The sequence below is a fragment of the Podarcis erhardii genome (assembly GCF_964252035.2).
Source record: "Podarcis erhardii genome assembly, chromosome: 11".
NCBI classification, from domain to species: Eukaryota; Metazoa; Chordata; class Lepidosauria; order Squamata; family Lacertidae; genus Podarcis; species Podarcis erhardii.
The window spans coordinates 45181543-45207124 of NC_138501.1; the positions used below are offsets into that span (position 1 = coordinate 45181543).

The following is a 25582-nucleotide window of genomic DNA, read 5'->3' on the forward strand; positions in this document are numbered from 1 at the left end:
CTTACTCCATGGTTAATAACACACTTATATTGTGTTTATGAACGAAAAATTCTGGTTGTGTTTGTGTCAACTACCCCCACTTTGAGGATGGAAATGGAAAACCCCATTTTCTGAATCACCCTGCCTTACCAGAGGATCTAGGTCCACCAAGTTCCATCTACTCATGTCTGTCTCTCCTGTTATGTGCTTTTCCTTGCCCATCCCATATTCTCACCTGCCTTTTCAGAGGTCAGAAACCTCATCACCACAATGTGCTTGACGGTGAGAGTAGGGGGAGCAATATTTCCTGGGGGTGTTCCTTTAATATTACCCCACACACACACACACACTTCCCTTTCTTGTACCTCTTCTCCAGAGTTTTAAGCAATTTACATTTCAAAGAAAAGGGATTTTGGATTAATGTTCACCTGCACAAATCATCAAAATCACATGGTCAGGTTCTTTCCCAATTATAGCAGATAGCATATGGGTAGCTGCATTTTCTAAGCACTCCCAACATATTAAAGAAGCAAACCCTTATCATGTAGCAAAGTAGCACATTGGGGAGAAAGCTAGACAAGAGCTAGTTGTCCATGTGCAGGGAGGTTATCTATATATTTAACTTGAGGGTGCACTAAAACAAAACAAAACAAAACAAGCCCTCTTCTCCAGTTGCTGTCAGAAATGGCACCATCCTAGAATTCAGCCATGTGATTTTCTTTAGTTTCAACACTGCACTGATAACCCAGTGTATCTGGTGATCATTTGGGTTTAAAATATCTTAACAAACTGTTTGAGTGGGGGGCTGAAGGAAGCCCTTTCTTTTCCCTTTTGAGCCTGTTTTGAGTTTTGCCAGCCCGCAGCTTGGAGGCAAGCTCCTGGCTCTTCCACTCCACCAACAGTTCCTTCTGCATCTCTGTAGGCAACTCGGAAAAGGTTTGGGGATCAATATTGGGAGGGAGGACAAGTTTTGAACCGTCTTTCCAACCTTGGTTGCTGTCTTCTTTGTCTGGGTGTTTCTGCCCCTCTGGAATACAAAGGTGCAGAAATGAAGGCTGAGATGGAACTGGGGGTGAGCTTTTAACATGCTCAGTAGCGTCAGCAATTGAGGCATTTTCACCAGTTTCTAGAGGGCAGCTGGGAGTACAAGTGTTTACAGCTAGCGGTGGCTTGTCATTGGTGGATGCCATGCCCCCACATGCCAAAGAGCTTATGTCCTGTTGGATGCTTCCAGAAATCAAAGACGCATGGCTCGCTTGGTCTTGTGCCTTAGCCGAAATTCCTTCCCTCGGGACCCATAATGTTCGTTCCTGTAGAGATGCTGTAGAATCTCCTCTCATTTGGCTAGAAATAATCTCCTCCTCAATGTCTGCTGGAAGCTGGTTAAACACGTTGCAGTCAATGCCATCAGGAAGTAAATGAAGCGGGAACTCAAGAAGGCCAGTATCTTTCAGGAGGTCTGGGGACCCCAGTCGACCTTTTATAGCACCCCTCACCTCTGAGGAAGCTTCACAGCAGTCCAGCTTATCTCCTGAAGTTATTCGTCCTGCACCCATACCTTCTGTTTCCTGCAACACAAATGACATAATTTTTTGTGCAAGAACATTATTTGCCAACCTGGTGCTCGGAGCAGATGTTTCAGACTACAGCTTCCACCAGCCCCAGCCTGGCTGTCGCAGAGTTAGTCCGTAAATAACACAGCTTAAAGCTGGGGCTAACTCTTTATTAGCGAAGCACGATGCTCAAGAGACTTGGCTGGGTTTCGAGCCTAATGAGCACAGCAGCTCATGCCCTGTAGTAGGGCCTAATCCATGAAATAAGTTGCCATGACTAAAGCTCCCCACCTCCCCCTCTCCAGGGCTTCTTGCAAGCAATCAGAGACTGCGCCTGCGGCCGGTCTGTATTTGCTCCTCCTGTTTCATACATCTCCTGGTTCTGCAAGTCAGTGTCAGAGTGCTGAGGAGTATTGCTCTGATGAGAAATGGTGGGAGCTCCCACCTCCCCCTGCTCCTGACCAGGATCCCAAAGCTGCCCAGGAGCAGTGGAGCAGTATAGATTTGGAACAGCGGTTTGCAGAGGGACATACCGTATTTTTCACTCCATAAGATGCACTTTTTCCCTCCTAAAAAGTAAGGGGAAATGTGTGTGTGTGTGTTATGAAGTGAATGCAGGTGGGAGGCAGGCAGGAAAAGCCCCCAAGAGCCGCACACACACTCCGTGTGCTCTTTAAAGAGCTCCCCTTGCCCAGGAGAGGATGAAGGCTCCCCTTGCCCAGGAGAGGCTGTACGCAGCTATCCCATAAGCTGGGACAGCAAGCAGGATCACTGCGGAGCGATCCCGCTGGCTGTCCTGGCTTCTGGGATTCAGAATATTTTTTTTCTTGTTTTCCTCTTCCAAAAACTAGGTGCATCTTATGGTCTGGTGTGTTTTATAGAGCGAAAAATACAGTAGTTTGGAAGACAACAGCTGGGCAGAACTGAGTGGGGGACAGCTAGGAGAAGAAGAACTGGAAGAGAGAGAGAGCTAATAGACTCTCACTGGGAAGTGTCCAGCCTATCAGCCCAAGGCCACGTTGAGCAGATAAGGTGGCTACACAAAAAGCACGGTGGCTGTGAGATCAGATTGCAGGGCGCAGAAGTGACTAGGGGGGAAGTGGGTGGGAACCTTAATTGGGAGAACTTTCATTCCGAGAATCAATGCTTTGTTCTTTTGCTGTGATCATTAAAAACTCTTTAAATGGTAAGAGACTCCTTTCGCTTTGTCCTGCTTATCTACAGCCTGGGGGGTGGGGAGCCAAGTTCCCAAAGCCTGACAGACAGGGGGGAGGGGAGCTTGTCATAGCGGGGGGGGGGGAGACACCTATAACTTCACCAGCCTGACTCATCTCTGCCTCTTGACCTCCCTCCTTCCACTCTCGTACTTCTGCTTCTCCCTCTGATTCTTGACTTCTCTCTGCCACAGACTGTCCCAACTTGCTGAGCCCTGTTGCTGGCTCCCCAGCCAGTTCCTCCCACCATTCCTCTGCATCCAACCAGTCCATAACACTGGCTAGAGCTGATGGGAGTCGTAGTCCAAAACATCTGCAGACAGCATTAGCTTGGCAAAGGTAGACTGAGATACCCAGCAAGCATCATTCAGTTGACTGTCAATCTCTTCTAATTGCTCCTTGAACCCTACTCTTGCGAGTAAGTCCAGAAATATTTTCACTGGTCTGCCTGCTCTACACATACATTACTCATTTATAAAAACAAACTGCTGTTGAGATCGTGCCAGAATTCTGATAGGGACCATCTATACCAGGGTTAGCCAACTGGATACCCTCCATATGCTGTTGGATTCAACTACCATCAGTCCCAGCCAGCATGGCCAATGGTCAGGGGATTGTGAAGTTGTAATCCAGTGGGCACCAGGTTGGCCACTGCTGACCTATACTGTATTTGTGGTGGCGACACATCCAGTACCAACAGGCTAAGCTGGTGTACTGGATGAGATTCTTGTCCACAAAGTATAGGTGAGGAGCTCAGCTATTTCTTGGTGAATTTAAGTAAACATTTCTTTGGGACAGGGCAGGCAACACCTCTCTCTCTCTCTATAGATTTACAAAAAAGAAATACAGTTCTGAACTTACAGGAATGACTTTGCTGCAGCTGGAAGAGGGTGGTGAACGAGTTAAATAAAACCCAATAGTCTGCTTGGCGGAAGCAGGAGGGGCCTTGAGGCTGGAGAAGCAGACGTTCAGAAGCGTCAGATGAAACGGAACTTGCACGTTTATCATCTTATGAAACAGTTTCATCAGGAGAGCAACCAGGTGTGTCTTGACTTTGGAGTCACCTGGATGTGAACATTGAAGCAGGAGAAACCCACCCTGAAGTTACACACGGTTTACAGTGTCAAACAAGATCTGCACCAGAATTCCAGTAAAGATCATCTATACTGGGGGAGACAGCATGGTACCCTCTGGATGTTGGGACTCCCAACTCCCACCACCCCGGCCAGCATAACAAATGGTCAGGGACCGTGAGAGTGGTCATCCAACAACATCTGGTGGACACCAGATTGGCTAATGCCGATTTATACATTATGGTACTTGTAACAACGATGCCTCCAATACCCGTTGCCAGAGCTGGCACCCAATGCTCAGTTCCACGTTTCTATGAAGGAAGGGAAAGTTGTTTGCTTGGGTGGGATACAAGGGTGGTCTGAAGCCCAGGATGCAGAGAAACAAAACATTGAAAACAATATATAGGAAGCCTGGATGCAAGGCAACTGATAGGTGGGTGGGTGTTCAGTAGGGAAAGGGATAGGCAGAAGTTTTTGTGGACACTGCTAGTCACCAGAAGAGAGTATACTCAGTGACAACTGGGAGAACCTAAAACTATCTCTGCCTTACCCCTGCCCCCAAAGTAAATTGAGGAGGGCACCTTGGAGCAGGGAGCATCAGGCTTTTCCCAAAATAATTGTACGGCAGATTTGCAAAGACCTTCGGCCTTTGCAAGGAGTGACGTCAGACACTTGAAGGCCTAATCTCTTTTGGGGACGGGCAGAGTGATGCTTTGTCATCTCTAGTGCAAAGAGCTGAGAGAGAGGAGCAAGGAAGGGAGGATTAAGGAGAAGAGACAGGGCACTGAGGCAAGGAAAGACTCAGAAGAAGAAGAAGAAGAGTTTGGATTTGATATCCCGCTTTATCACTATCCGAAGGAGTCTCAAAGCGGCTAACAATCTCCTTTCCCTTCCTCCCCCACAACAAACACTCTGTGAGGTGAGTGAGGCTGAGAGACTTCAGAGAAGTGTGACTGGCCCAAGGTCAGCCAGCAGCTGCATGTGGAGGAGCGGGGAATCAAACCTGGTTCACCAGATTACGAGTCAACTGCTCTTAACCACTATACCACGCTGGCTCAGAGGGGACTCTGAAGATACTTCCCAGTCCTTATAGCCAGGAGAGTCTGTATGTTATGACAGAGAGAGTGAGGGGTGCTAGGAACAAAGAGATAAGAAATAGATAGATGGTAGATAGCCATCTAGAAATGGTAGATAAGAAATGGTTGCTACCTGTAGGCCTGGGATGAAGAAGCTGTGCCCCCCAAGAATATACTGAACTTACTCCCAAAGAAACATCATGACTGCAATCCTAACACATTTTCTGTCATGCCTAGGTAATTGCTGCTCTTTGCTGTAGGGAGGCTGGATGCTTTTCTCCTTAGTTAGGGTTCCTCAAGTGGTTTAAATGACCATACTTCATTGCACAATAGTGCTTGATTAGAATGAAATGCAAAATGAATGCTGACCTGAGTCATGTACACTGCTCTCCCCAGCGCAAGGCCAACATGTGAACCACAACACCATCATTTTCCAGCTCAGTGTCAGCTAATACTGGTAAACAGAGTATTGTGCTATGTGCTGGGGTGTGTGTGTGTGTGTGTGTGTGTAGGGAGGCATTATGTAACGGATCAAGATGCAAGCAGTTTTCTCCTCTCCTTGGAGGATTTGCTATGGCTAGTGTGATGAGCCTCTGCACCTCAGTTGTTTAGAAATGCACCCAGTGTTAGTGCTACTCACAGAAGACCCATATAAATTAATGGGCCCAACTAACTTAGCTCCATTAATTTTAATGAGTCTACTCGAAGTACAATTTCGTTGGACACAATTCTTCAGATTGGTTATTTGCACTTAAAAGCCTTAACGGAACAGTCCCAGGTCAGGATACAAAAATCTCGCAACTGCAGCAAGCACAAAATCATAATAAACATCAGAAAACAAAGCCACAAAACCAACTGGTAACAAAACAAAACCAGACAGAACAGAAAAGCAACCCAGCAAGGAGGGAAGGCGCTCAACTCAACCAAAGCTCCAAGGAGGTTATCTTGACCAATCATTGAAAAGCATGCAATGGTGGCACAAGACGCATCTTGAAGGAGAAGTCCCCCCCCCCAAAGGCAAGTTACCTGTTCCGATCCTCTGGACCACATGCGATGGAATAGGGCACTGGCGGCTCTCCCGATTAAACCATTTATTGGTAGGGGAAAACTGCCGGATTGTTAATCTTATGGTATGTGGCTTTCTTCCATCCTTGTATAACCTAACCAAAACAAACAAACAAACAAACAAACAAACAAACAAACATGGAGAAGCAGACAGAGGCTGACATGCCCACCATTTCCCAAACATCTCAGTTTCGCCTGGCTCAAGAAAACTAAACCCTATCAGGCATTTTTACAGCACTGCAGAAATACTCCAAGAGCTTCAGCTACATAGATAGCTGGGTGACATCCCCACCCCATCAAGGGCCACATTGTCTTGGGAGGTAATTTGCTGGGGGCCACAAACTGTGTGTGTGTGTGTGTGTGTGTGAGAGAGAGAGAGAGAGAGAGAGAGAGAGAGAGAGGGAGGGGGGAGGGAGGGTTGGGGAAGCTTCTTCAGCCAAAGGAGAGAAAGCAACACTTTTATCAACACTACTAAACCAAGTGCTTTGGGAGATTCAAATTTAGGTTCTACTGGCAGGAGATTCAAATTTAGGTTCTACTGGCAGGCTTCCTCAACCTCGGCCCTCCAGATGTTTTTGGCCTACAACTCCCATGAGCCCTAGCTAGCAGGAGCAGTGGCCAGGGATGATGGGAACTGTCGTCTCAAAACATCTGGAGGGCCAAGTTTATGAGGAAGCCTGATCTTGTGAGTGGCTCCTGCTGGCAGAAAGAGGGGATGGGATGACTTTTGCCAATCTCCCTTTCCTCCTGTAGCTACTTTGCCCCTGGAAAACCTGTTCTGGAGGACTGGGGGACAGCATGAGAGGTCAAGCAGAAGGCTGCTCAAGGGACATTGGTGAAAATACCACATCACATCTGACCCCAGTGGAAGCCTCCACTGACCTCCAGTTCCATCTGTGAATGGAAGTAACCCATTCCCTCCTGGGTGACGTGGGGGGGGGGCGGGGAGAGCAAGTGTCATGTGCCAGTGGTGGGCGGAGCAACAGAACCAACTCTTGCTTTGACAAGCCAAAAGCTTCTGCACAGACACACGCCAGGCAACAGCATTCGAGGAGGCTGTTGAGAGGCAAGACCTGGGGAGAAGAAACATGGCCTGGGCAAGAGGCCCAGACAGAGAGAGGCTTGGAGGGGTGGCATTTAGGCCCTGTGCTTGCAGTTCCCCAGTCCTGCTTGATTTGAATGCAACAGCCATTGGCAGGACAAATGACACAAACATGCATGATAATAGCCAAGTCAAAAATACATACAGTGGTACCTCGGGTTACATACGCTTCAGGTTACATACGCTTCAGGTTGCAGACACTGCTAATCCAGAAATAGTACCTCGGGTTAAGAACTTTGCTTCAGGATGAGAACAGAAATCGTGCTCCGGCAGCGCAGTAGCAGCAGGAGGTCCCATTAGCGAAAGTGGTGCTTCAGGTTAAGAACAGTTTCAGGTTAAGAACGGACCTCCAGAACGAATTAAGTACTTAAGCCGAGGTACCACTGTATTTTATAAGAGATATTTCAGCTTATGCCCAGGTGCATCTCTTCTGATAAGTTACTCCACAGTAAGGTCACCTGTCCAGAAGACTAGCAAGCAGCTCTTCAATTTTCTTTTTCACTTCGGCTTCGGAAGAGCACTTTCTAAAGGAGTCTTCGTCACTGAGAGACTGCAGAACATTAAAAAAACCATTATTGTAATTGTTAATACCACAGCGACAACAAATGGGTCGGAAAAAATATGAGGAAACCATGGATCTGTGCATTATGCACAGGCTGATTTTTCACCCAACTATCTTTGTTCTTTAAGATTTACATGCTGTGAAATCACCTCTGAAATACTGCGTTTGGGGAAACCAAGTACAGTAAGTCAAACTTCTGATGAATCACAGCCAAGCTAGTACCAAATGTATTGCTCTGCTTTCCTTTGGACCACATCAGTGAGGCCGAGAGGGGGGTATTGTCATCTGGGCAGCCCAGGACCTCCAGACACACTGCCCAGACTTGTGCCCTGAGGAGGTCATTTTGTTGCTGCTAACGCAATGGTTTGACTTCACCCCCGATGGCACACTCCATTGTCTCTTGAGACAGACAGATCCCCAAAACAAGAAAACTCAAGCAGGGAGGTGGGGAGATTCACTCTCTCCAGATATCTCTGTCCGGCCTCAGGACTCTTCCTGGGCCACAACCCTCAACATCAATGTCCATTTCAAAGCTTTTGCCGGGATGGAAATTATTTGATCTGTGATAATGCCTCTTGGGGACGTGGGTGGCGCTGTGGGTTAAACCACAGAGACTAGGACTTGACAATCAGAAGGCTGGCGGTTCGAATCCCTGTGACGGGGTGAGCTCCCGTTGCTCAGTCCCTGCTCCTGCCCACCTAGCAGTTTGAAAGCACGTCAAAGTGCAAGTAGATCAATAGGTACCACTCTGGCAGGAAGGTAAACAGCGTTTCTGTGCGCTGCTCTGGTTCGCCAGATGCGGCTTAGTCATGCTAGCCACATGACCCGGAAGCTGTATGCTGGCTCCCTCAGCCAATAAAGTGAGATGAGCGCCGCAACCCCAGAGTTGTCCGCGACTGGACCTAATGGTCAGGGGTCCCTTTACCTTTTAATGCCTCTTGGGGAGAGGTAGGTCTGCATTGAAACAGCTCATGTGTGGGTGGCTGGAATAGAACCTATGACACAGATCTAGATTTGCATCCATTCCTCTGCCCATCTTTGCCTCTGGCCTTTGTCCGCCGTGAGGGAATGTGGGACCTGGGCTGAGAAAGTGTTCTCCGCCCCCAGTGACTAGTGCATGGCAGAATGTTGAGAACGGAGGCAGAGAAGAAGAAGAAGAAGAAGAAGAAGAAGAAGAAGAAGAAGAAGAAGAGGAGGAGGAGGAGAAGGAGGAGGAGGAGTTTGGATTTGATATCCTGCTTTATCACTACCTGAAGGAGTCTCAAAGCGGCTAACATTCTCCTTTCCCTTCCTCCCCCACAACAAACACTCTGTGAGGTGAGTGCGGCTGAGAGACTTCAGAGAAGTGTGACTGGCCCAAGGTCACCCAGCAGCTGCATGTGGAGGAGCGGAGACGCAAACCCAGTTCCCCAGATTACAAGTCTACCGCTCTTAACCACTACACCACACTGGCTCTTGGGAAGACCTTGAGCATCTGTGTTTTCCTCTATACCTGAGGGAGCCCCGATGGGTTGACTGGGGAATCATCTTCTCCCCAGCTGAGCTTCTGGATATGTTGGGCAACTGAAGATCCCAGCTCTCTCTCTAGGATTGCAGTCGGGCACGTCTGAAGGTCACGCACCGTGGTGATTCCCAGCGTCGCAAGGCGCTTTGCTGTTTTATAGCCGATACCTGCAAAAGAGAAATAGTTCACTCTACAAGCACTGGAGCAGACAGGGGAGTGCAAATTTCTCAGTATACTAGCATGAAATGGAATGGAATGCTGGCCTTGAACTAGGAAGTCCTCAATTCAAAGACAGCAGGAGGCTTCAGGCATGCCCACAAGCATATTTATTTATTTGAAAGAAAACCCAGGAAGTCCCCTTAGTATGTAAAAACTGGTCCCTTATTTCTGAACGGCCTTTTTTGCTTCCAGATTGATAGGTATTCAGCCACTAAGAAAGGTAACAATGTGTGTATAGAATAGGACCTGTAAAAGGGTAAAAGAGTATTGGGAAATAATTCATAATGAATAAAAAAAAAAAGTTTAAAAGTGCTTTTCCAAAAAAACAAAAACAAAACCAGAGTCCTTTTCGTTCGAGATAATTCAGATTGAAATTCCCAGCTGTCCAAAGAAGTTATTTATGTATGCCACGACTACAGCCCATGTTTTGTTAGCCCCAGAATGGAAAGCAAGCAAGGTCCCAATAATAATAATAATAATAAATTTTATTTATATCCCGCCCTCCCCAGCCGAAGCCGGGCTCAGGGCGGCTAACAATAATCAAATAATCAAACAATCAAATAATCACACATTCTAAAAATATTTCATTATAAAAATTAATTAAAATCAAATTAATGGCAACCGATTAAGCAAAATTCTGTGCAGGTTGCCAGAGGAGGGAGTCAGGCTGCGCCCTGACCAAAGGCCTGGTGGACCAACTCTGTCTTGCAGGCCCTGCGGAAAGATGTCAGGTCCCGCAGGGCCCTAGTCTCTTGTGACAGAGCGTTCCACCAGATTGGAGCCACAGCCGAGAAGGCCCTGGCTCTAGTTGAGGCCAGCCTAACCTCTCTGAGACCTGGGACCTTGAGGATGTTATTATTTGCAGACCGTAGGTTTCTCTGTGGGGCATACCAGGAGAGGCGGTCCCGTAGGTACGAGTGTCCTAGGCCGTATAGGGCTTTAAAGGTTAAAACCAGCACCTTAAACCTGATCCTGTACTCCACCAGGAGCCAGTGCAGTTGGTATAGTACCGGATGAATGTGATCTCGCAGCGAAGACCCCATAAGGAGTCTCGCCGCGGCATTCTGCACCCGCTGGAGTTTCTTGGTCAGTCTCAAGGGCAGCCCCACGTAGAGCGAGTTACAATAATCCAGTCTGGAGGTGACCGTCGCATGGATCACAGTGGCTAGGTCAGGGCGAGAGAGATAAGGGGCCAACTGCTTAGCTTGGCGGAGATGAAAAAAATGCCGCCTTTGTTATAGCTGTAATCTGCGCCTCCATAGAGAGGGAGGTATCGAAGATTACACCCAAACTCTTAACGGACGGTGCTGGCACTAATTGCACCCCCGCAAGAGATGGGAGTTGCCCCCTCAATCCCATATCGTCCCGCCCCAGCCAGAGGACCTCTGTCTTTGAAGGATTTAACTTCAACCGGCTCCCACGTAACCATCCAGCCACAGCTTCCAGACATCTCGCCAGTGTGTCTGGGGCCGAGTCAGGATGGCCATCCATCAACAGATAGAGTTGGGTGTCATCAGCATACTGATGGCAACCCAGCCCAAAACTCTGGACAAGCTGGGCGAGGGGGCGCATAAAGATGTTAAAAAGCATCGGGGAGAGAATCGCACCCTGAGGCACTCCACACACCAAGGAGTGGCGCGATGACAATTCCCCCCCAAGCGCCACCCTCTGTCCCCGACCAGAGAGAAACGAACGCAGCCATTGAAGGACTGTGCCCTGGATCCCCACGTCGGCAAGGCGGTGGTCCAGGAGTTCGTGATCGACCATGTCAAAGGCTGCTGACATCTAGAAAAATCAGCAGCCCCGACCCGCCTCGATCCAGCTGCCTGCGGAGATCATCTGTTAGGGCGACCAGAGCCGTCTCGGTCCCATGACCAGCGCGGAAGCCGGACTGGAATGGATCCAGAGCAGATGTTTCATCCAGAAACCTACCAAGCTGTTCAGCAACTGCTCTCTCAATCACCTTACCCAGGGATGGAAGATTCGAGACCGGGCGGTAATTGGATAGATCTAAGGGATCTAATGATGTTTTCTTTAAGAGCGGACGCACCACTGCCTCCTTCAGTTCCCCTGGGAATATCCCGGTGCCAAGGTACAAATTGATGATATCCCCCAGGGGGGCCCGCACCTCGTCTGGACACGCTCTAATCAGCCATGACGGGCACAGGTCAAGAGGACAGGTGGTGGGCTTTCCAGCTCGGAGGAGTCTGTCCACATCGGCTGGAGATATCCGGTCAAAGTGGTCCAATACTGTACCCGAGGACAGTCGAGGGGCCTCCAGTTCCTTTATTGTATATATTTTATTGTATATATATATTATTGTATATATTAAAGAAGAATGGCAACTTAAACTGATGGAATACACGCAGCTTGCAGACCTAACATATAGAATAAGAGAACAAGAAGAACATATGTTTAAAGAAGATAGGAAAATGTTTATTGAATATATGGGGGGAAATTGTATATACTTGAAAACGTTGACAGCATTATGATAAACTCAACAGTGTAAATATGTTTTGATGGATGTAATAATGGAATACTGAACGGTTTAGTTTATGTAAAATATGCAGGGATTTATTATATGAAAAATATGGAAAGAGAAGAAGGGAAATCATTGACATTTTGAGGTTGTTTAAATGAATATTTTAATTTGTAAAACAGAAAATTTAATAAAAATATTATACACAAAAAACACACAATGTGTGTACAGAATAAACCAAGGTAGAATTTCTCTTTTCCCGCCACCCACTCAAAAGAAGAAACCTCTTCCCCAATCCCCCTCCTCTTAAACCTAACCTATACAGGTGAGTGCACATCTAACTGGAGCAGAGGAATCTCCCCTTCCCCATCTTACCAGGCACTTTCATGACGTTGTCAAGGCTGTTCATGAGGTCCTGCCGACCCTCCGGTAACAGAACAGTTTGCTGGTTTGGTTTAAAGGTCCCGGACACCAACTTGGAGAGTAATTTGTTAGTTGCCACTCCTGCACAGCCTGTGAGGCCTAGCCTGCTGTGCATGGCTGCTCTCAACTCCGCTGCCACCTGAGACCCCACAGCCAATCGTATGTGCACTGGATCATGTAAATCGACAGCTGAGAAGCAAACAGAAAGCGTTATGAAGAGGTGCACCTAACAGGCCAAGCAACCTCGCTTAGGAAGGGTGAGGTACTTACTCTGATTGTTATATACATGGCCTGAGAGAGAGATTTGAGAAAAGGCATCTTTTTTCCATTGTCCCAGCCTTTTTTCGACCATCTCAGTGATGTCCACAAAATTTTCATCCAATCCAAGTCTTTCCACCAGGGGAGTAAATTCTTCCAACAAGGCTGTAGACAAAACAACAAAGTGTTTAACTGAGCTAGTGGAGGGGAGACACAGGTGGCTAAACCACTGAGCCTCTTTAGCTTGCTGATCGGAAGGTCGGCGGTTCGAATCTCCGTGACAGGGTGAGCTCCTGTTGCTCTGTCCCAGCTCCTGCCAACCTAGCAGTTCGAAAGCACGCCAGTGCAAGTAGTTAAATAGGTACCACTGCGGCGGGAAGGTAAATGGCGTTTCCGTGCACTCTGGCATTCGTCACGGTGTCCTGTTGCACCAGAAAAGGTTTAGTCCTGCTGGCCACATGACCCGGAAAACTGTCTGTGGACAAATGCTGGCTCCTTTGGCCTGAAAGCGAGATGAGCGCCGCAACCCCTTTGACTGGACTTAACTGTCCAGGGGTCCTTTACCTTTACCTTACAGGGAGAAGAAGAAAATTAATACCTCCTTAATAGAAAAATCCAAGGCTCATCACAGACTGCTGACCATAGACTAGGCCTGACACTTTTTGACAAGGTTGCCTAATATTTCTGAACTGCTCTTTTGAGGAACCCATAATCACCTTCTCTTTGACTGAAAAAGAATAGAGGCAGATGGGTCCAAGTCCAGACCTGAAGGATGCACTTTTCAGCTCGGGGTCCCCACACTCAGCAGCCTGGGTTGGAAGCTAAACATAAACACAGGAATGCATTGCTCCGTTGATGTAAGGAAAGTTGGAAGGCCAGCCCGCCATAATGTCTACCATACCTGATCAATCCAGATCAAAATTATTTTTCTAATAAAATAATTATTCTTCTATTTGTTTTTCATTCTGCCCATTCTCACAGCAACCATATTACTGTATTGACCTGGATATAAGCCACACATTCCCCCACTCCAAATTCCGACCATGAAAAGTTAAAGTGTGGCTTAAATTCACAACCTTACAAAAAATGGCTTTTACAATATCGCTGCTGAAACAGACATACGGCAGAACGGAACGGGTGTGAGTGCCTGCGGAATTTTAAGGGAGCGGCTTATATTCAGGTATTGTCTGTTTTTTATTTTTTCCCCTTGAATTTTAAAGGTACGGCTTATTTCGAGTGTGGCTTATATTCGGGCCAATATGGTATATGGAGCACTTTAGACTGGAAGCAACAGTGAGACAATGCATCTTGCTTAAGGAGACCTGGGGGAGTTGATAGAGTTGGCACTTCCACCCACAGCTTTCAAGTCCAAAGCCAACACAATAAACATCTCCTTTGCAAGGCTGATTGAAATGAACAAGATTTTGGTGGCAGCTGAATGCTCAGGCCCTAATCCGAACCCCACTAGCCAGGGAGCAAGTCCCACTGCATTACTTCTGAGTAGACAAGGGCAGGCTTGAGCTGCGACTTATTTCCCCAGGCTTTGAGGAGAGGATCGCTGCCATGATTCTGCAGGTTGTATGTTATTCCACAAATGACAACATTTTGGAGGTCCCAGGTCGGTTAGATTGGTCTCAACTAGGGCCATGGCCTTTTCAGTACTGGCCCCAACTTGGTGGAACGCTCTGTCACAAGAGACTAGGGCCCTGCGGGACTTGACAACTTTCCGCAGGGCTTGCAAGACAGAGCTGTTCCACCTGGCCTTTGGTTTGGATTCAGTCTGATCCTTATGTTTCCCTCCCCTTATGTTTTTGATCTATGGGCTACTTTTAAAATAAGGCTGCATTTTAAATAGTATTTTGACCTGTATTTTAAATTGGGTTCCCCGCCCCCCCATTATGTTTTTACTGTAATTTTACTGGTGTTAGCTGCCCTGAGCCCGGCTCTGGTTGGGTATAAATATTAATTATTATTATTATTATTATTATTATTATTATTATTACCCTCCCTCCACCCAACCTGTTTTCACTGTGCATTGATTTCAATGCACTCTGGGACTGCTTCAGCCATGAAGAGACAGAAAGAAATACTTTAAATGCAATAAAAGAGAACGTTTTGTTAAGTTTCAGGCCCTTTATTACTCCAACTTTATATTTCAAGGGAGTAAGCTGTCGATGAGGGATGTATCTGCTTCCAGGAGATGCACACATCACAAGGCAACTTTATGACATCACCACGACAGGACCTTGGGAAGATTCCTCAAGTCCCGAGGTCCCCAGCCAATGTCCACACATTACAACAAAAGTAGGAGGAGCAAGAGGGTGAGGTGTGAGACACAAGCTGTTTCCACAGCTGAAGCCTATGCACCTCATCTTTTCCCTGCTTGTGCATGACTCCTGAAGCCCCTTCAGAGCTCGCATCTTTCAAAGTCCTTTCCTTATCTGCTCTTCCCTAGTGGGCTTCACATCTCCTGACCACCTTGCTCTCAATACTGTTTGCACCTGCAAAGGTTTTGGGGCCGTCACACTGCTTCATTTCCAATTGGTACACATTTCATAATATTCAAGTATATCTGAAGGAGCGTCTCCACCCCCATCGTTCTACCCAGACACTGAGGTCCAGCTCCGAGGGCCTTCTGGCGGTTTCCTCACTGCGAGAAGCCAAGTTACAGGGAACCAGGCAGAGGGCCTTCTCAGTAGTGGCACCCGCCCTGTGGAACGCCCTCCCACCAGATGTCAAAGAGAACAACAACTACCAGACGTTTAGAAGACATCTGAAGGCAGCCCTGTTGAGGGAAGCTTTTAATGTTTGATGTATTACAGTATTTTTTTTTTTTTTTTTTTTGGAAGCTGCCCAGAGTGGCTGGGGAAGCCCAGCCGGATGGGCGGGGTATAAATAAAAAATTATTATTATTATTATTATTATTATTATTATTATTTCCTAGTGAAATTACTCAATCTGTCATACTACGCACAAATCTTCTGGTTTATTTTTCTTGCTGTGCTTTAGCCCCTCTGGACGACAATAACATGGCAGTGTCAGGGAAAGCATTTCAGAGCAACTAGCAAAGAGGAAATCCACCACTAACCCAACTTTGTGTCCAGAACATGTTACAAGATAAACATGCAATAGAAACCTAGTCTGCAGGGGTCCTATAAAAGGAAGCTATGAAGCTATCCTATGACAGCTCAGATTATTTGCCATTATGGCCCAGTATTTTCTACTTTGATCGGGAGTGGTTCTTCAGGGTCTCAGGAAGAGAACATTTTACATCACTTACTATCGGATCTTTTTAACTGTAGAGGCCAAATACTGAGCCTGGGACCTTCTGCAGGTAGAGTGCATTATTATTATTATTATTATTATTATTATTATTATTATTATTTAGTCTTTTAGTTGTGTCCGACTCTTCGTGACCCCATGGACCAGAGCACACCAGGCACTCCTGTCTTCCATTGCCTCCCGCAGTATTATTATTATTATTATTATTATTATTATTATTATTATTATTATTATTTACACACCGCCCATCTTGCTGGGTTTCCCCAGCCACTCTGGGTGGCTTCCAACAGAATAAAAGCACAACAAAACATCAAACATTAAAAACTTCCCAAAACAGGGCTGCCTTCAGATGTCTTCTAAAAGTCAGATAGTTGTTTATTTCCTTGACATCGGATGGGAGGGTGTTCCCCAGGGCAGGCACCACCACTGAGAAGGCCCTCCGCCTGGTTCCCTGTAACCTAAGGTTACCAGGCGTCCCCATTTCCCGGGGACAGTCCCCGGATTTACAAATCAGTCCCCATACAAAATCCATTGAAGTTGAAAAGTGTCCCCGGATTCATTGAAAAAAATCTGGTAAACTTACTGTAACCTCACTTCTCACAGGGAGGGAATTGCCAGAAGACCCTCAGGGTTGGACCTCAGTGTCCTTGCTAAACGATGGAGCTGGAGACGCTCCTTCAGATATACTGGGCCGAGGCTGTTTTTAGGGCTTAAAAGGTCAGCACCAACACTTTGAATTGTGCTTGGAAACTTACTCTCCTAATTGGATATACCGTATTTTTTGCACCATAACACTCACTTTTTTCCTCCTAGAAAGTAGGGGGAAATGTCTGTGCGTGTTGTGGAGGGAATGCCTACAGGTGGCATGCCTACGGATTTTCCTCCTCTAAAAACTACGTGCGTGTTATGGTCGGGTGCGTGTTATAGAGCGAAAAATACGGTAGTCCCTTCCCCAGGTCATAGAGGTGAGTTCTGTACTCATGGCTGAACCACTGGAATAGGGAAGGATATAAATCCAAACCTAGAAAGTTAGGACAAAGTTTGCCAATTCCACATTGTTAAAAATCTTTTTATACGCGACGGCGGCAGCAAGAGTTCTGATCGCGGCAAAATGGAAGAGTAATGAAATCCCCTCTATACAAGATTGGATCCAAAAGCTGACAGAATATGCCGAATTAGAAGGTCTATCAGAAAAAATAAAGAATAAATCAAAACAGGAACTTGTTTTAAAATGGGAGGTTTTCAAAGAATATTTGAAAAATAAATATAGTAGTTTAAATTCTGTTGCAGCATTCGAGGAACTTCAGTAATAGTTGCAAGGTAGATATAAGGAATTAGATATATTAAGAAAAAGTTTAATTATGATAAAAGTCTGTGATGGCAATAATATGAAATCGAAATATGGAATAGACGAAGGTTGGGTCTTTAGTGTTAAGACCAATATATGTTTTATTGTTTGCTAAGAAAATTATGTGTCTATGGTTATTCCTGTGTGTAATTTGGTATTTGTGTTTTTTCTTTTTTCTTGCTGTATCAATATTTTTTTAAAAAAAAAAACCTGTCAAGGTGAAGATACCTGTTAACTTATAAGACATTTCCCGGTATTTTGTCAGATCCTCTCCATTAACCAGCACCAATTCTGGACACTTTTCTTTGGCTTCTTTCACAGACATGCACTTCTTGACTCCAGCATTCCTGGCTTCATAATTGCAGGTGACCATCAGGTATTTCTGTTGCACACCTGGAAGAGGCAGAAATGAAGCAGCTGAAATGAACAATCCATTTGGAGTTTTCAACATGCCAAAGTATATTTCAGTAACTCGCACAGTACTGCTTTTCTCCTTTTTTTTTTAAATTTCCAAGATTAATATCCAACACAAATCAACACATAGTTAAGCAGAAGCAAGTTGCACTGTGCTCAGTGGGCCTTATTCCCTAGCAAGTGCATTTAGGATTGCAGCCTTAGGCACTCACTCTTGAGAGCACTCACCCGCAAACTCTGGGAGCGGAGGCAAGGCTGTGCGCAACCTTGCCGCCACTCCCTGACCTGTTCTGGGGGCTGGGGTCGGGGGAAGCTCGGGTCCCCCCCCCCAGCCCCAGGGACCACACATTCGCTCCATAAGACGCACAGACATTTCCCCTTAGTTTTAAGAGGAAAAAAGTGTGTCATATGGAGCGAAAAATACGGTATTACCTGTAACTCTGCTCTGATGGAAGCCCACTCCCTGACCTGTTCTGGGGGCTGGGGTTGGGGGAAGCTTGGGTTTCCCCCGCCCCAACCCTGAGGCTAAAAAGGAAGCCAGGACAGCGAGCGGGATCCATCCCGCTGGCTGTCTTGGCTTCTGCCAAAGCTGTGCGTAGCCTCTCCCGGCTGCAGAGGTTGCGCGGGGCTAAAGAGGAAGCCAAGACAGCCAGCAGGATGGATCCCGCTGGCTGTCTTGGCTTCTTTGCTCTTTGGGGCTGGGGGGGAAATCCGGGCTTTCCCCGCAGCCCGGAGGAGCTCTGGGAGAAGCGGACAGGCTGCGCGCAACCTGTCCGCTGCTCTTTGGGGCTGGGGGGGGGGGATAATATATTTTTTCTTGATTTCCCCCTCTAAAAACTAGGTGCCTCTTGTGGTCCGATGCATCCTATAGAGCGGAAAATACGGTAATTACTTGGGGAAAATGAAAAATGCAGGCATACACAGAAGAGCAGTCAACTACGAGATTACCTAAAGGTTTGCTTCTTAATTCAGGATTGCAGATCATTTCCACCTGCGCATAAAAACAATCCAGGTCAAGGTGCACAATGATTCGGTGCTGAGAGCTTCCTGCTGATACTACTTTGCCATGGCAAGCTGCTGTGAAAGGTCAAAACAGAGATTAATTCATTTTTCATGTTTTCGCCACCAAGTGCTAAAGCATGTTAACATTTTACCAGCTGTAACTACAGTTACCAGTGTTCTATCGGCCCTGCTACTGCAATTGTAACAACAGCCTTCTAAGCAACAGATATTTGGAAAGGAAGCTTCTCTTACCATAGGGACAAGAACATCTTCCGGCTAAATTTTGAGGCCTCAAGCTGCTGTTTTAAGAGAGCAGCAAGGAGGAAAAGTGTTAATCCACGATGCAAAGAATTCACAGACATTCAGATTCAAGCCAACTTGTTAACAACAACAACAACAACATACTCCACCCATCTGGCCGGGCCTCCCCAGCCACTCTGGGCAGCTTCCAACAGGATATTAAAAACACAATAAAACATCAGACATTAAAAACTTCCCTAAACAGGGATGCCTTCAGATGTCTAAGATAGTTGTTTATTTCCTTGACACCTGATGGATGGGTGCCACTACCGAGAAGGCCCTCTGCCTGGTTCCCTGTAACCTCACTTCTCACAGGGAGGGAACTGCCAGAAGGCCCTTGGAGCTGGACCTCAGTGTCCAGGCTGAACAATCTGGGTGGAGACGCTCCTTCAGGAATACTGGGCTGAGGTCAAGGGGTCTCCTCCTTGCATCTCACAGAGGATACAGCGCCATTGACCCTTACTTGCCATCTTTGTAAGGGGGCACATCCTGCAACCTGCACACCGATTCTCATAAGAGCACAGCACCACCTTTGCATGGGGGGCGGGCACCCAAAGTGGGGTCCAAAGCTCAAGAGAGAGAGAGAGAGAGAGAGAGAGGATGCTGAGGAGGTAACATCTTCCTCCATCCCTAGCCAAGACACAACGGTGGGGCAAATGCCTTTTAGCAAAGGATCCTCAATGGTAATATTGTGAGAAGCAGGTTGCTCCCTCCTTTGCTGCAACCAGATTTGGGGAAAAGTTTGCTGCTTCCCCCCCCCACCCCTTATAGCAGTGGTTCTCAAAGGGTGTGGCAGGAGAGGATGACAGGTGTGCTGGGGAAGATTCAAGGACAAGGAAACATTTAAACATTTCAGTGTAGTGTTGTATAGTATCTGTATACAGTGGTACCTCGCAAGACGAATGCCTCGTAAGACGAAAAACTCGCAAGACGAAAGAGTTTTTCGTTTTTTGAGTTGCTTCGCAAGACGAATTTCCCTATGGGCTTGCTTCGCAAGACGAAAACGTCTTGCAAGTTTGTTTCCTTTTTCTTAAAACCGTGCATGCAGGGGGTGCAGTTGCGACTTGACTTCGAGGAGCAACTCATAGCACGTGGTGTGGTAGCCTTTTTTGAGGTTTTTGAAGACTTTGGTGATTTTTGAAGCTTTTCCAAAGTCCATGCTTCGCAAGACGAAAAAATCTCAAGACGAAAAAACTCGCAGAACGAATTAATTTTGTCTTGCGAGGTACCACTGTATATAGAGAGATATTATTTGCAGACTATGGATGGGTATCTTTTAAAAAATGAGAGCAAGAGCATCAAGTCATACCGAGGGCAATCCTAGTTGTGGTCCTTTTATTTTCCAATGTATTTCTTATAAATAAATTAATAAAATCAGTGTGGCATGAGCAATTTCTTTATTGTTAAACGTGTGGCCCAGAAGAAGAAGAAGAAGAAGAAAAGAGCTGCTGCTCTTTTCTAATGCTCCTCTTCGAGGGAGAGTAATAAAATCCAATTAATAATAAACTAAGAATTAGCACGCCAGTCTGCAGATCTCTTGCACATAGCTGCAGCTTGCACCCATGCATACACCCCAATGACTGTCCACAGCAGTTTGCAAGTGTGCAAAATTATACTGGGGTTAGTAAACCATTAAGTATTCCTTATTCCATTCTCTCATGCTGTTCTCAGCCTGCTTTCTCGAAGGTTAGCAGCGACGCCCGCACTCTCACACTGTATTCCCCTCTAGCTATGCCTTTCTCTTTCTGCAATGAACTCTCTGTATTTTTGAGAGGGCATCAGAAGAGCCTTGCAGGATCAGGCCAGGAGCCCATCTAGTCTCAGGGAAGCAGCAGGACCTCTCCATCCCCTCGGATCATTTTTCGTTTGCCTTTTTCTGAAACGCTCCCAGTTCTACAACGTCCCGTTTGAGAAGCGAGGCGACCACAACTGCTCCCGATATCCTTGGGAGAGGCGCCAGTTTTCCAGCTCCCCGGCAGACTAAAGAGGAGCGGGTCCGAATTCCGATTCGGAGCGCCCAATTCGCTTCCTGCGCCGCTTTGTACCGAGCTCGGTAGATGGCGGAGTTGAAGCAAAGCAGCAAACCCCCGCCCCCCAAACTGTTCGCCCCTGTTTACATGGGACTCTTCCTCCAGCAGCAAGAGGATCTCTCCCAGGGCTGCAGCCGGGCTCCGGCAGAAGCCAATCCGGTTCCTCGTCGTCTCCGGACCCCTCCATTAGATGCGAGGGGCGTCTGCGCGGCCGCGGCAAACGGGCGCCACCTTCGCCCGCGCGCTGCGCATGGCCGGCCAGCTGGGAAGGCGGAGTTACGCGAAGAGACTCCCTTCCTTGCTTCCTTCCTCGTTCCGGCGTCTGGTCTTTCTGCGGTCGGCATGGCTTAATCCGGATCGGGTTAAAGTTCAAGGTCCTCCCTCTGCCCCGCATCTCTTCATTCCTGTAGGGGAGGCGGAGGGCCAGAACATGGCACACCAGAGAGAGAAGTCCCGTTGGATGGAATGGCGCTGCTTTACTTCCGAGTAAGGCGTGCGTGCAACAATGGATAATCGCCCATGGATGAACCGCTTGCTTCCCAGGAAAAAAAAAAAAAAAATACCCCGAAGCGATTTCACAGCAAACAAAGCAAGTCCACACGTGAAAACACAATAATATATTTCAAGACAACCTCATATGCTCAGCAGTTTCAAATCCAATACCGATCAAGTAGGCGTCGCGTGGGAATTCTAATTTATGATTATTAGGGCAAGTGTCAATTCGAAAGTGCCTTGAGTTAGGATCAAGCTTCGGTCCACACAAAACATTTAAAACATATTCAATGCACAATTGAAGCAGGTGACTTCAAAAGAATCCTGGGAACTATAGTTTGCCCCTCAAGAGAAGGAGAGTTACCAGCACCCTTAACAGGATTCTTGGGGGGGGGGGGGGACATAGTCCTTTAAATATATGTGATGGGTCTCATAGAATCAAAGAATTGGAAGGGATCGCGAGGGTCACCTATTGTAGCCCAACCCCGCAATGCAGGAATCTCATGGCAAGTGTATTTAGGATAGCAAGACCTGAGAGCAATTAAGCTTGTGTAACAGGTTGTGAGCTTGTTTATGGGGCCTCAAGGTGGATCAGGCACCTCAGCCTTTCCACATTTATATAATCACTTTAAAAAAAAATTACAGTAAGGCTGGATCAGACCGGATCAACCTAGTATTCTGTCTCCAGCTGCAGTCAAGCAAATGCTCCTGGAAACTCACATCACATAAAGCAGAGCATGGTTTAGGGTGAAGATGGTGCCCTCCACTTCTGTTTTATTCCCAACACAGTGGTACCTCGGGTTAAGTACTTAATTCGTTCCGGAGGTCCGTTCTTAACCTGAAACTGTTCTTAACCTGAAGCACCACTTTAGCTAATGGGGCCTCCTGCTGCTGCCGTGCTGCCGGAGCACGATTTCTGTTCTCATCCTGAAGCAAAGTTCTTAACCCGAGGTAATATTTCTGGGTTAACAGAGTCTGTAACCTGAAGCGTATGTAACCTGAAGTGTATGTAACCCAAGGTACCACTGTTCCAGAGACACCTTCCCTTCCTCTCCACCCAAGAGCTGGAAGCCTCAAGTTCCCTTCGTAGGCCAAATTGTGTGGGTTTTGCTTAGAAACAGGATGGCAAATCCTAGAGGAGTCTAGAGGTCACCACAAACAGTTTCTAAGAATCTGCATTTTGTTCCCCCAAATTATAAACCAGGGCCAAGCAGAAAGGTGTGTTTGGAAGGGAATTCAGAGTTCACTGGCAGGCGGAGATAATTCATTTTTTAAAATTGCCTTGCACTTCTCCCTGACCCTCTGTATAGGGAAGTCACACACTGGTTGACCCAGCTGGGTGGGGCTTTCTCAAACCACTCTGTGTGCCTTTTGCATGAAGCCTTGCGAAATATTTTCGTCCTGTGTGCCGTGGGCCCATTGGGTAAGGGCTGTAGCTCAGTGGCAGAGCACATCTGCCTTGGTAGCTCAGTGGGTAGGGCATGAGACTCTTAATCTCAGGGTCGTGGGTTCAAGTCCCATGTTGGGCAAAATATTCCTGCATTGCAGGGGGGTCAGACTAGATGACCCTTGGTATCCCTTCCACCTCCACAATTCTATGCTATGCATGCAAAGGGTCCCAGGTCCAGTCCCTAGCATATCACCGTAGGGCTGGCATTGAGCCCTGCCTGGTACCCTGGAAAACCACTGCAAGACAGTGAGTTACGTCGTCTGATTCGGTATAAGGCAGTTTCCTATTCTGGCACCTGCTTGCTCACCAGAAAGCCTTACGCTCAAATAATTTCAGAAATAGACTGGAAAGAGAAGCTGCTGAATTGCAACTTATTACCAAACTTAAAACCATGGAGAGACCTGGTCTGAACAAAGACATTGGATTCTTATCTCATTATACATGACAAAGCCATTTTTCACCTTCTCACCCCTTGCTTTTTCCTGTAAGACCTATTGCAGTCGTTAAGAGTCGTCAACAGGCTCATCACAGCTACCTGCCAATCACCCAATCCCACCACCCTTCTGAGTAATACCCCTCCCCACCTTCTCACTATATAGAAGGGTCTGGTGACTTCTGTTTCAGTGTATCTGAAGAAGTGTGCATGCACACGAAAGCTCATACCTGGAACTAACTTAGTTGGTCTTTAAGGTGCTACTGGAAGGAATTTTTTTTATTTTGCTCAAATAATAAACAACCTGAGGTCTTGCATGTTTATGCCCAAGTAGCTTTCACTGCAGCCTTAAAGCATTTGCAATGAGGGCGCAGCCGAAGTAACTTTGCTCTTGTTTCTGTTTTGCATTCGCGGTATGGCAAATAAACCGCACTGATGCTGTTTTAAGCCTCAGAAGGGCGAAGATGCCCAGTTCTCTCTTGTAGGCATCTACACGTGGCTGGCACAGAAGGAAGCCTCTCCCCTCTCCCCGCCTTGGCTTTTCCACGTAGGCAACGCCTAAGGTTTGAACCGGCTCCACGTCCCCGTCTCCTCCGCGCCCAACTGCAAGCTCAGAGAAGCCAGCGGGCTCCGCCCAGGCAGACAATTCCCCGTTTCTAAAAATTAAAGATGTCCGGAATCCGGACGGCTCGTTTTCCCGAAAGTTCCCGCTCTCGGAGATGCACGACCTCGCCCACAATTTCCGGTGTGTGATGGATCTGCTCAGGAGCCAGGGGGGACAGCGCTCTGCACATGCTCAGAAGCATTGCCTGAAAGTTAGAACTCCTTCTGTCCTTGAACCTCGCTAGTAAACCCAGAGATTTGGAAACTGGAGCGCCTCAGTAGCTGTGCATTTGTGCGTGTGTGGAAATCCACTTTACAAAAGTATGCAGACGTCCCATATGGGGATCGAACCTGCAACTTTGGCGTTATCAGCACCACGCTCTAACCAACAGGGGGTTGGACTAGATGATCCTCAGGGTCCCTTCCAATTCTGTGATTCTATACACTTGCTCAGAAGCGCTGCCTAAAAGTTTAAACTTTTACGGAGGTAGCTCTCGACCAGATGTATGGGATCTGTGCCTCTCCGTTAGCCAGAAAGCTCTCAAAAATGTTAAATGTCTTTATTCGAGAAAACCCCCACTTTTTAAGTCCAGATGTGTGGGATTTGGAGCTCCTCACTTTGCACATGTTCAGAAGCGCTTCCTATAAATTGAAACTCTTTTTTCGGAGTAAGCCCTTACCCTATACTGTGGGATCTAGCCCTTCGCGGTAGCCACTGGGAAGGTCATTCTGCACATGCTCAAGGGCGCTCTCTAAAATAGTAAACTCAGCAAAAACCTTCGGCTCCAGATTCCAAATGTGCGGGAACTGGAGCACCGGGCTACAATCCTAAACCAGCTCCTTTGGAAAGTAGAGACACCTACCTAGGAGTAAAGCTCCATTGGAAACAGCGAAGTCTTACAGCACATATATCAATTTTCTTTTATTGACTATAGTTACATTTTGTATCACGCGCGCTTTCAGAACTGCAAGTGGCTTTGAGACATTTTTGCAGCGCGACACGAATAAATGCAACTAATGATAAAGATAATACGAAACCGTCGCAGTTCGATCCCGCGTTTCCCTCCGGCTCCCATGGTCCTCCCCCTGCTCACTTCATCCTCACGACAACCCTGCGGGGTAGGTCGGGCTGACGAGCAGCGACTGTCCCCGGGCCAGCCCCGCGAGCGGGGAACCAAACCCTGTTCTCCCAGGTCAGACCCTAGAGAGTCGGAAAGGGGGCCACGAGGGTCATCTAGCCCAACCCCGTGCCGTGCAGGACTACTCTAACCACTGGACCGCACTCTCCCTCTAACACACACGAGTCCCGCCCTCTAACAACCGGGGGACCCTGAGTCCCACCAGACGTCGACGTTAACCATTGGTCGCGCTGGCCGGCGCTGATGGGAGTTGGAGGAGCCTACCAATATGCGGGGGAGGGGGGGGGTGTTAGAGACGCAGCCCGGCAGCCTCTAGCACGACCTCGGAGGGCGGCGCTGCGCAGCCCACTCGCCTCCTCTGTGCTGTCCGCGCGAGGGGCGCGCGTAAAGTTGGAGCGCGGAGGGCAGGGGAGGCGGTCTTCCGGGCCGAGCCGGGTGCATGTGCCCGGCTGGCTCGTCTGGGGGGCGGGCGCTTGGCTGGCTGGCGTGCCGCCCCCCTCCCCTCCCCGCCTCCTTTGGCGGCGCCGCGCGGGCTCTATGACCCCGAGGTTCCGAGCGCCGATGACACGGATTCCGAGGCTC

At 47.6% G+C, this 25582-nt stretch overlaps 1 protein-coding gene across 4 annotated transcripts; it reads right to left on the reverse strand.

Moving 5' to 3' along the window:
- Positions 1 to 5: 5 nt before the first annotated feature.
- On the reverse strand, positions 6 to 25546 carry POLI (DNA polymerase iota). Of its 4 annotated transcripts, XM_081881442.1 has the most exons (11): positions 20971 to 21136; positions 18806 to 18852; positions 18500 to 18625; positions 17366 to 17530; positions 12520 to 12672; positions 12202 to 12438; positions 9117 to 9295; positions 7521 to 7612; positions 5922 to 6055; positions 3608 to 3810; positions 6 to 1547 (listed from the first exon to the last, which is right to left on the reverse strand). In XM_081881442.1, exons 3-11 carry the CDS (start codon positions 18534 to 18536, stop codon positions 741 to 743), a joined length of 2007 nt encoding a protein of 668 aa, XP_081737568.1. In that variant the 5' UTR covers positions 18537 to 18625; positions 18806 to 18852; positions 20971 to 21136; the 3' UTR covers positions 6 to 740. The 4 variants fall into 4 exon arrangements, with proteins under 4 accessions (XP_081737568.1, XP_081737569.1, XP_081737567.1 ...); XM_081881443.1 differs by lacking the exons at positions 18806 to 18852; positions 20971 to 21136 and adding an exon at positions 25323 to 25546; XM_081881441.1 differs by lacking the exon at positions 18806 to 18852.
- Between the last annotated feature and the right edge of the window lie 36 nt (positions 25547 to 25582).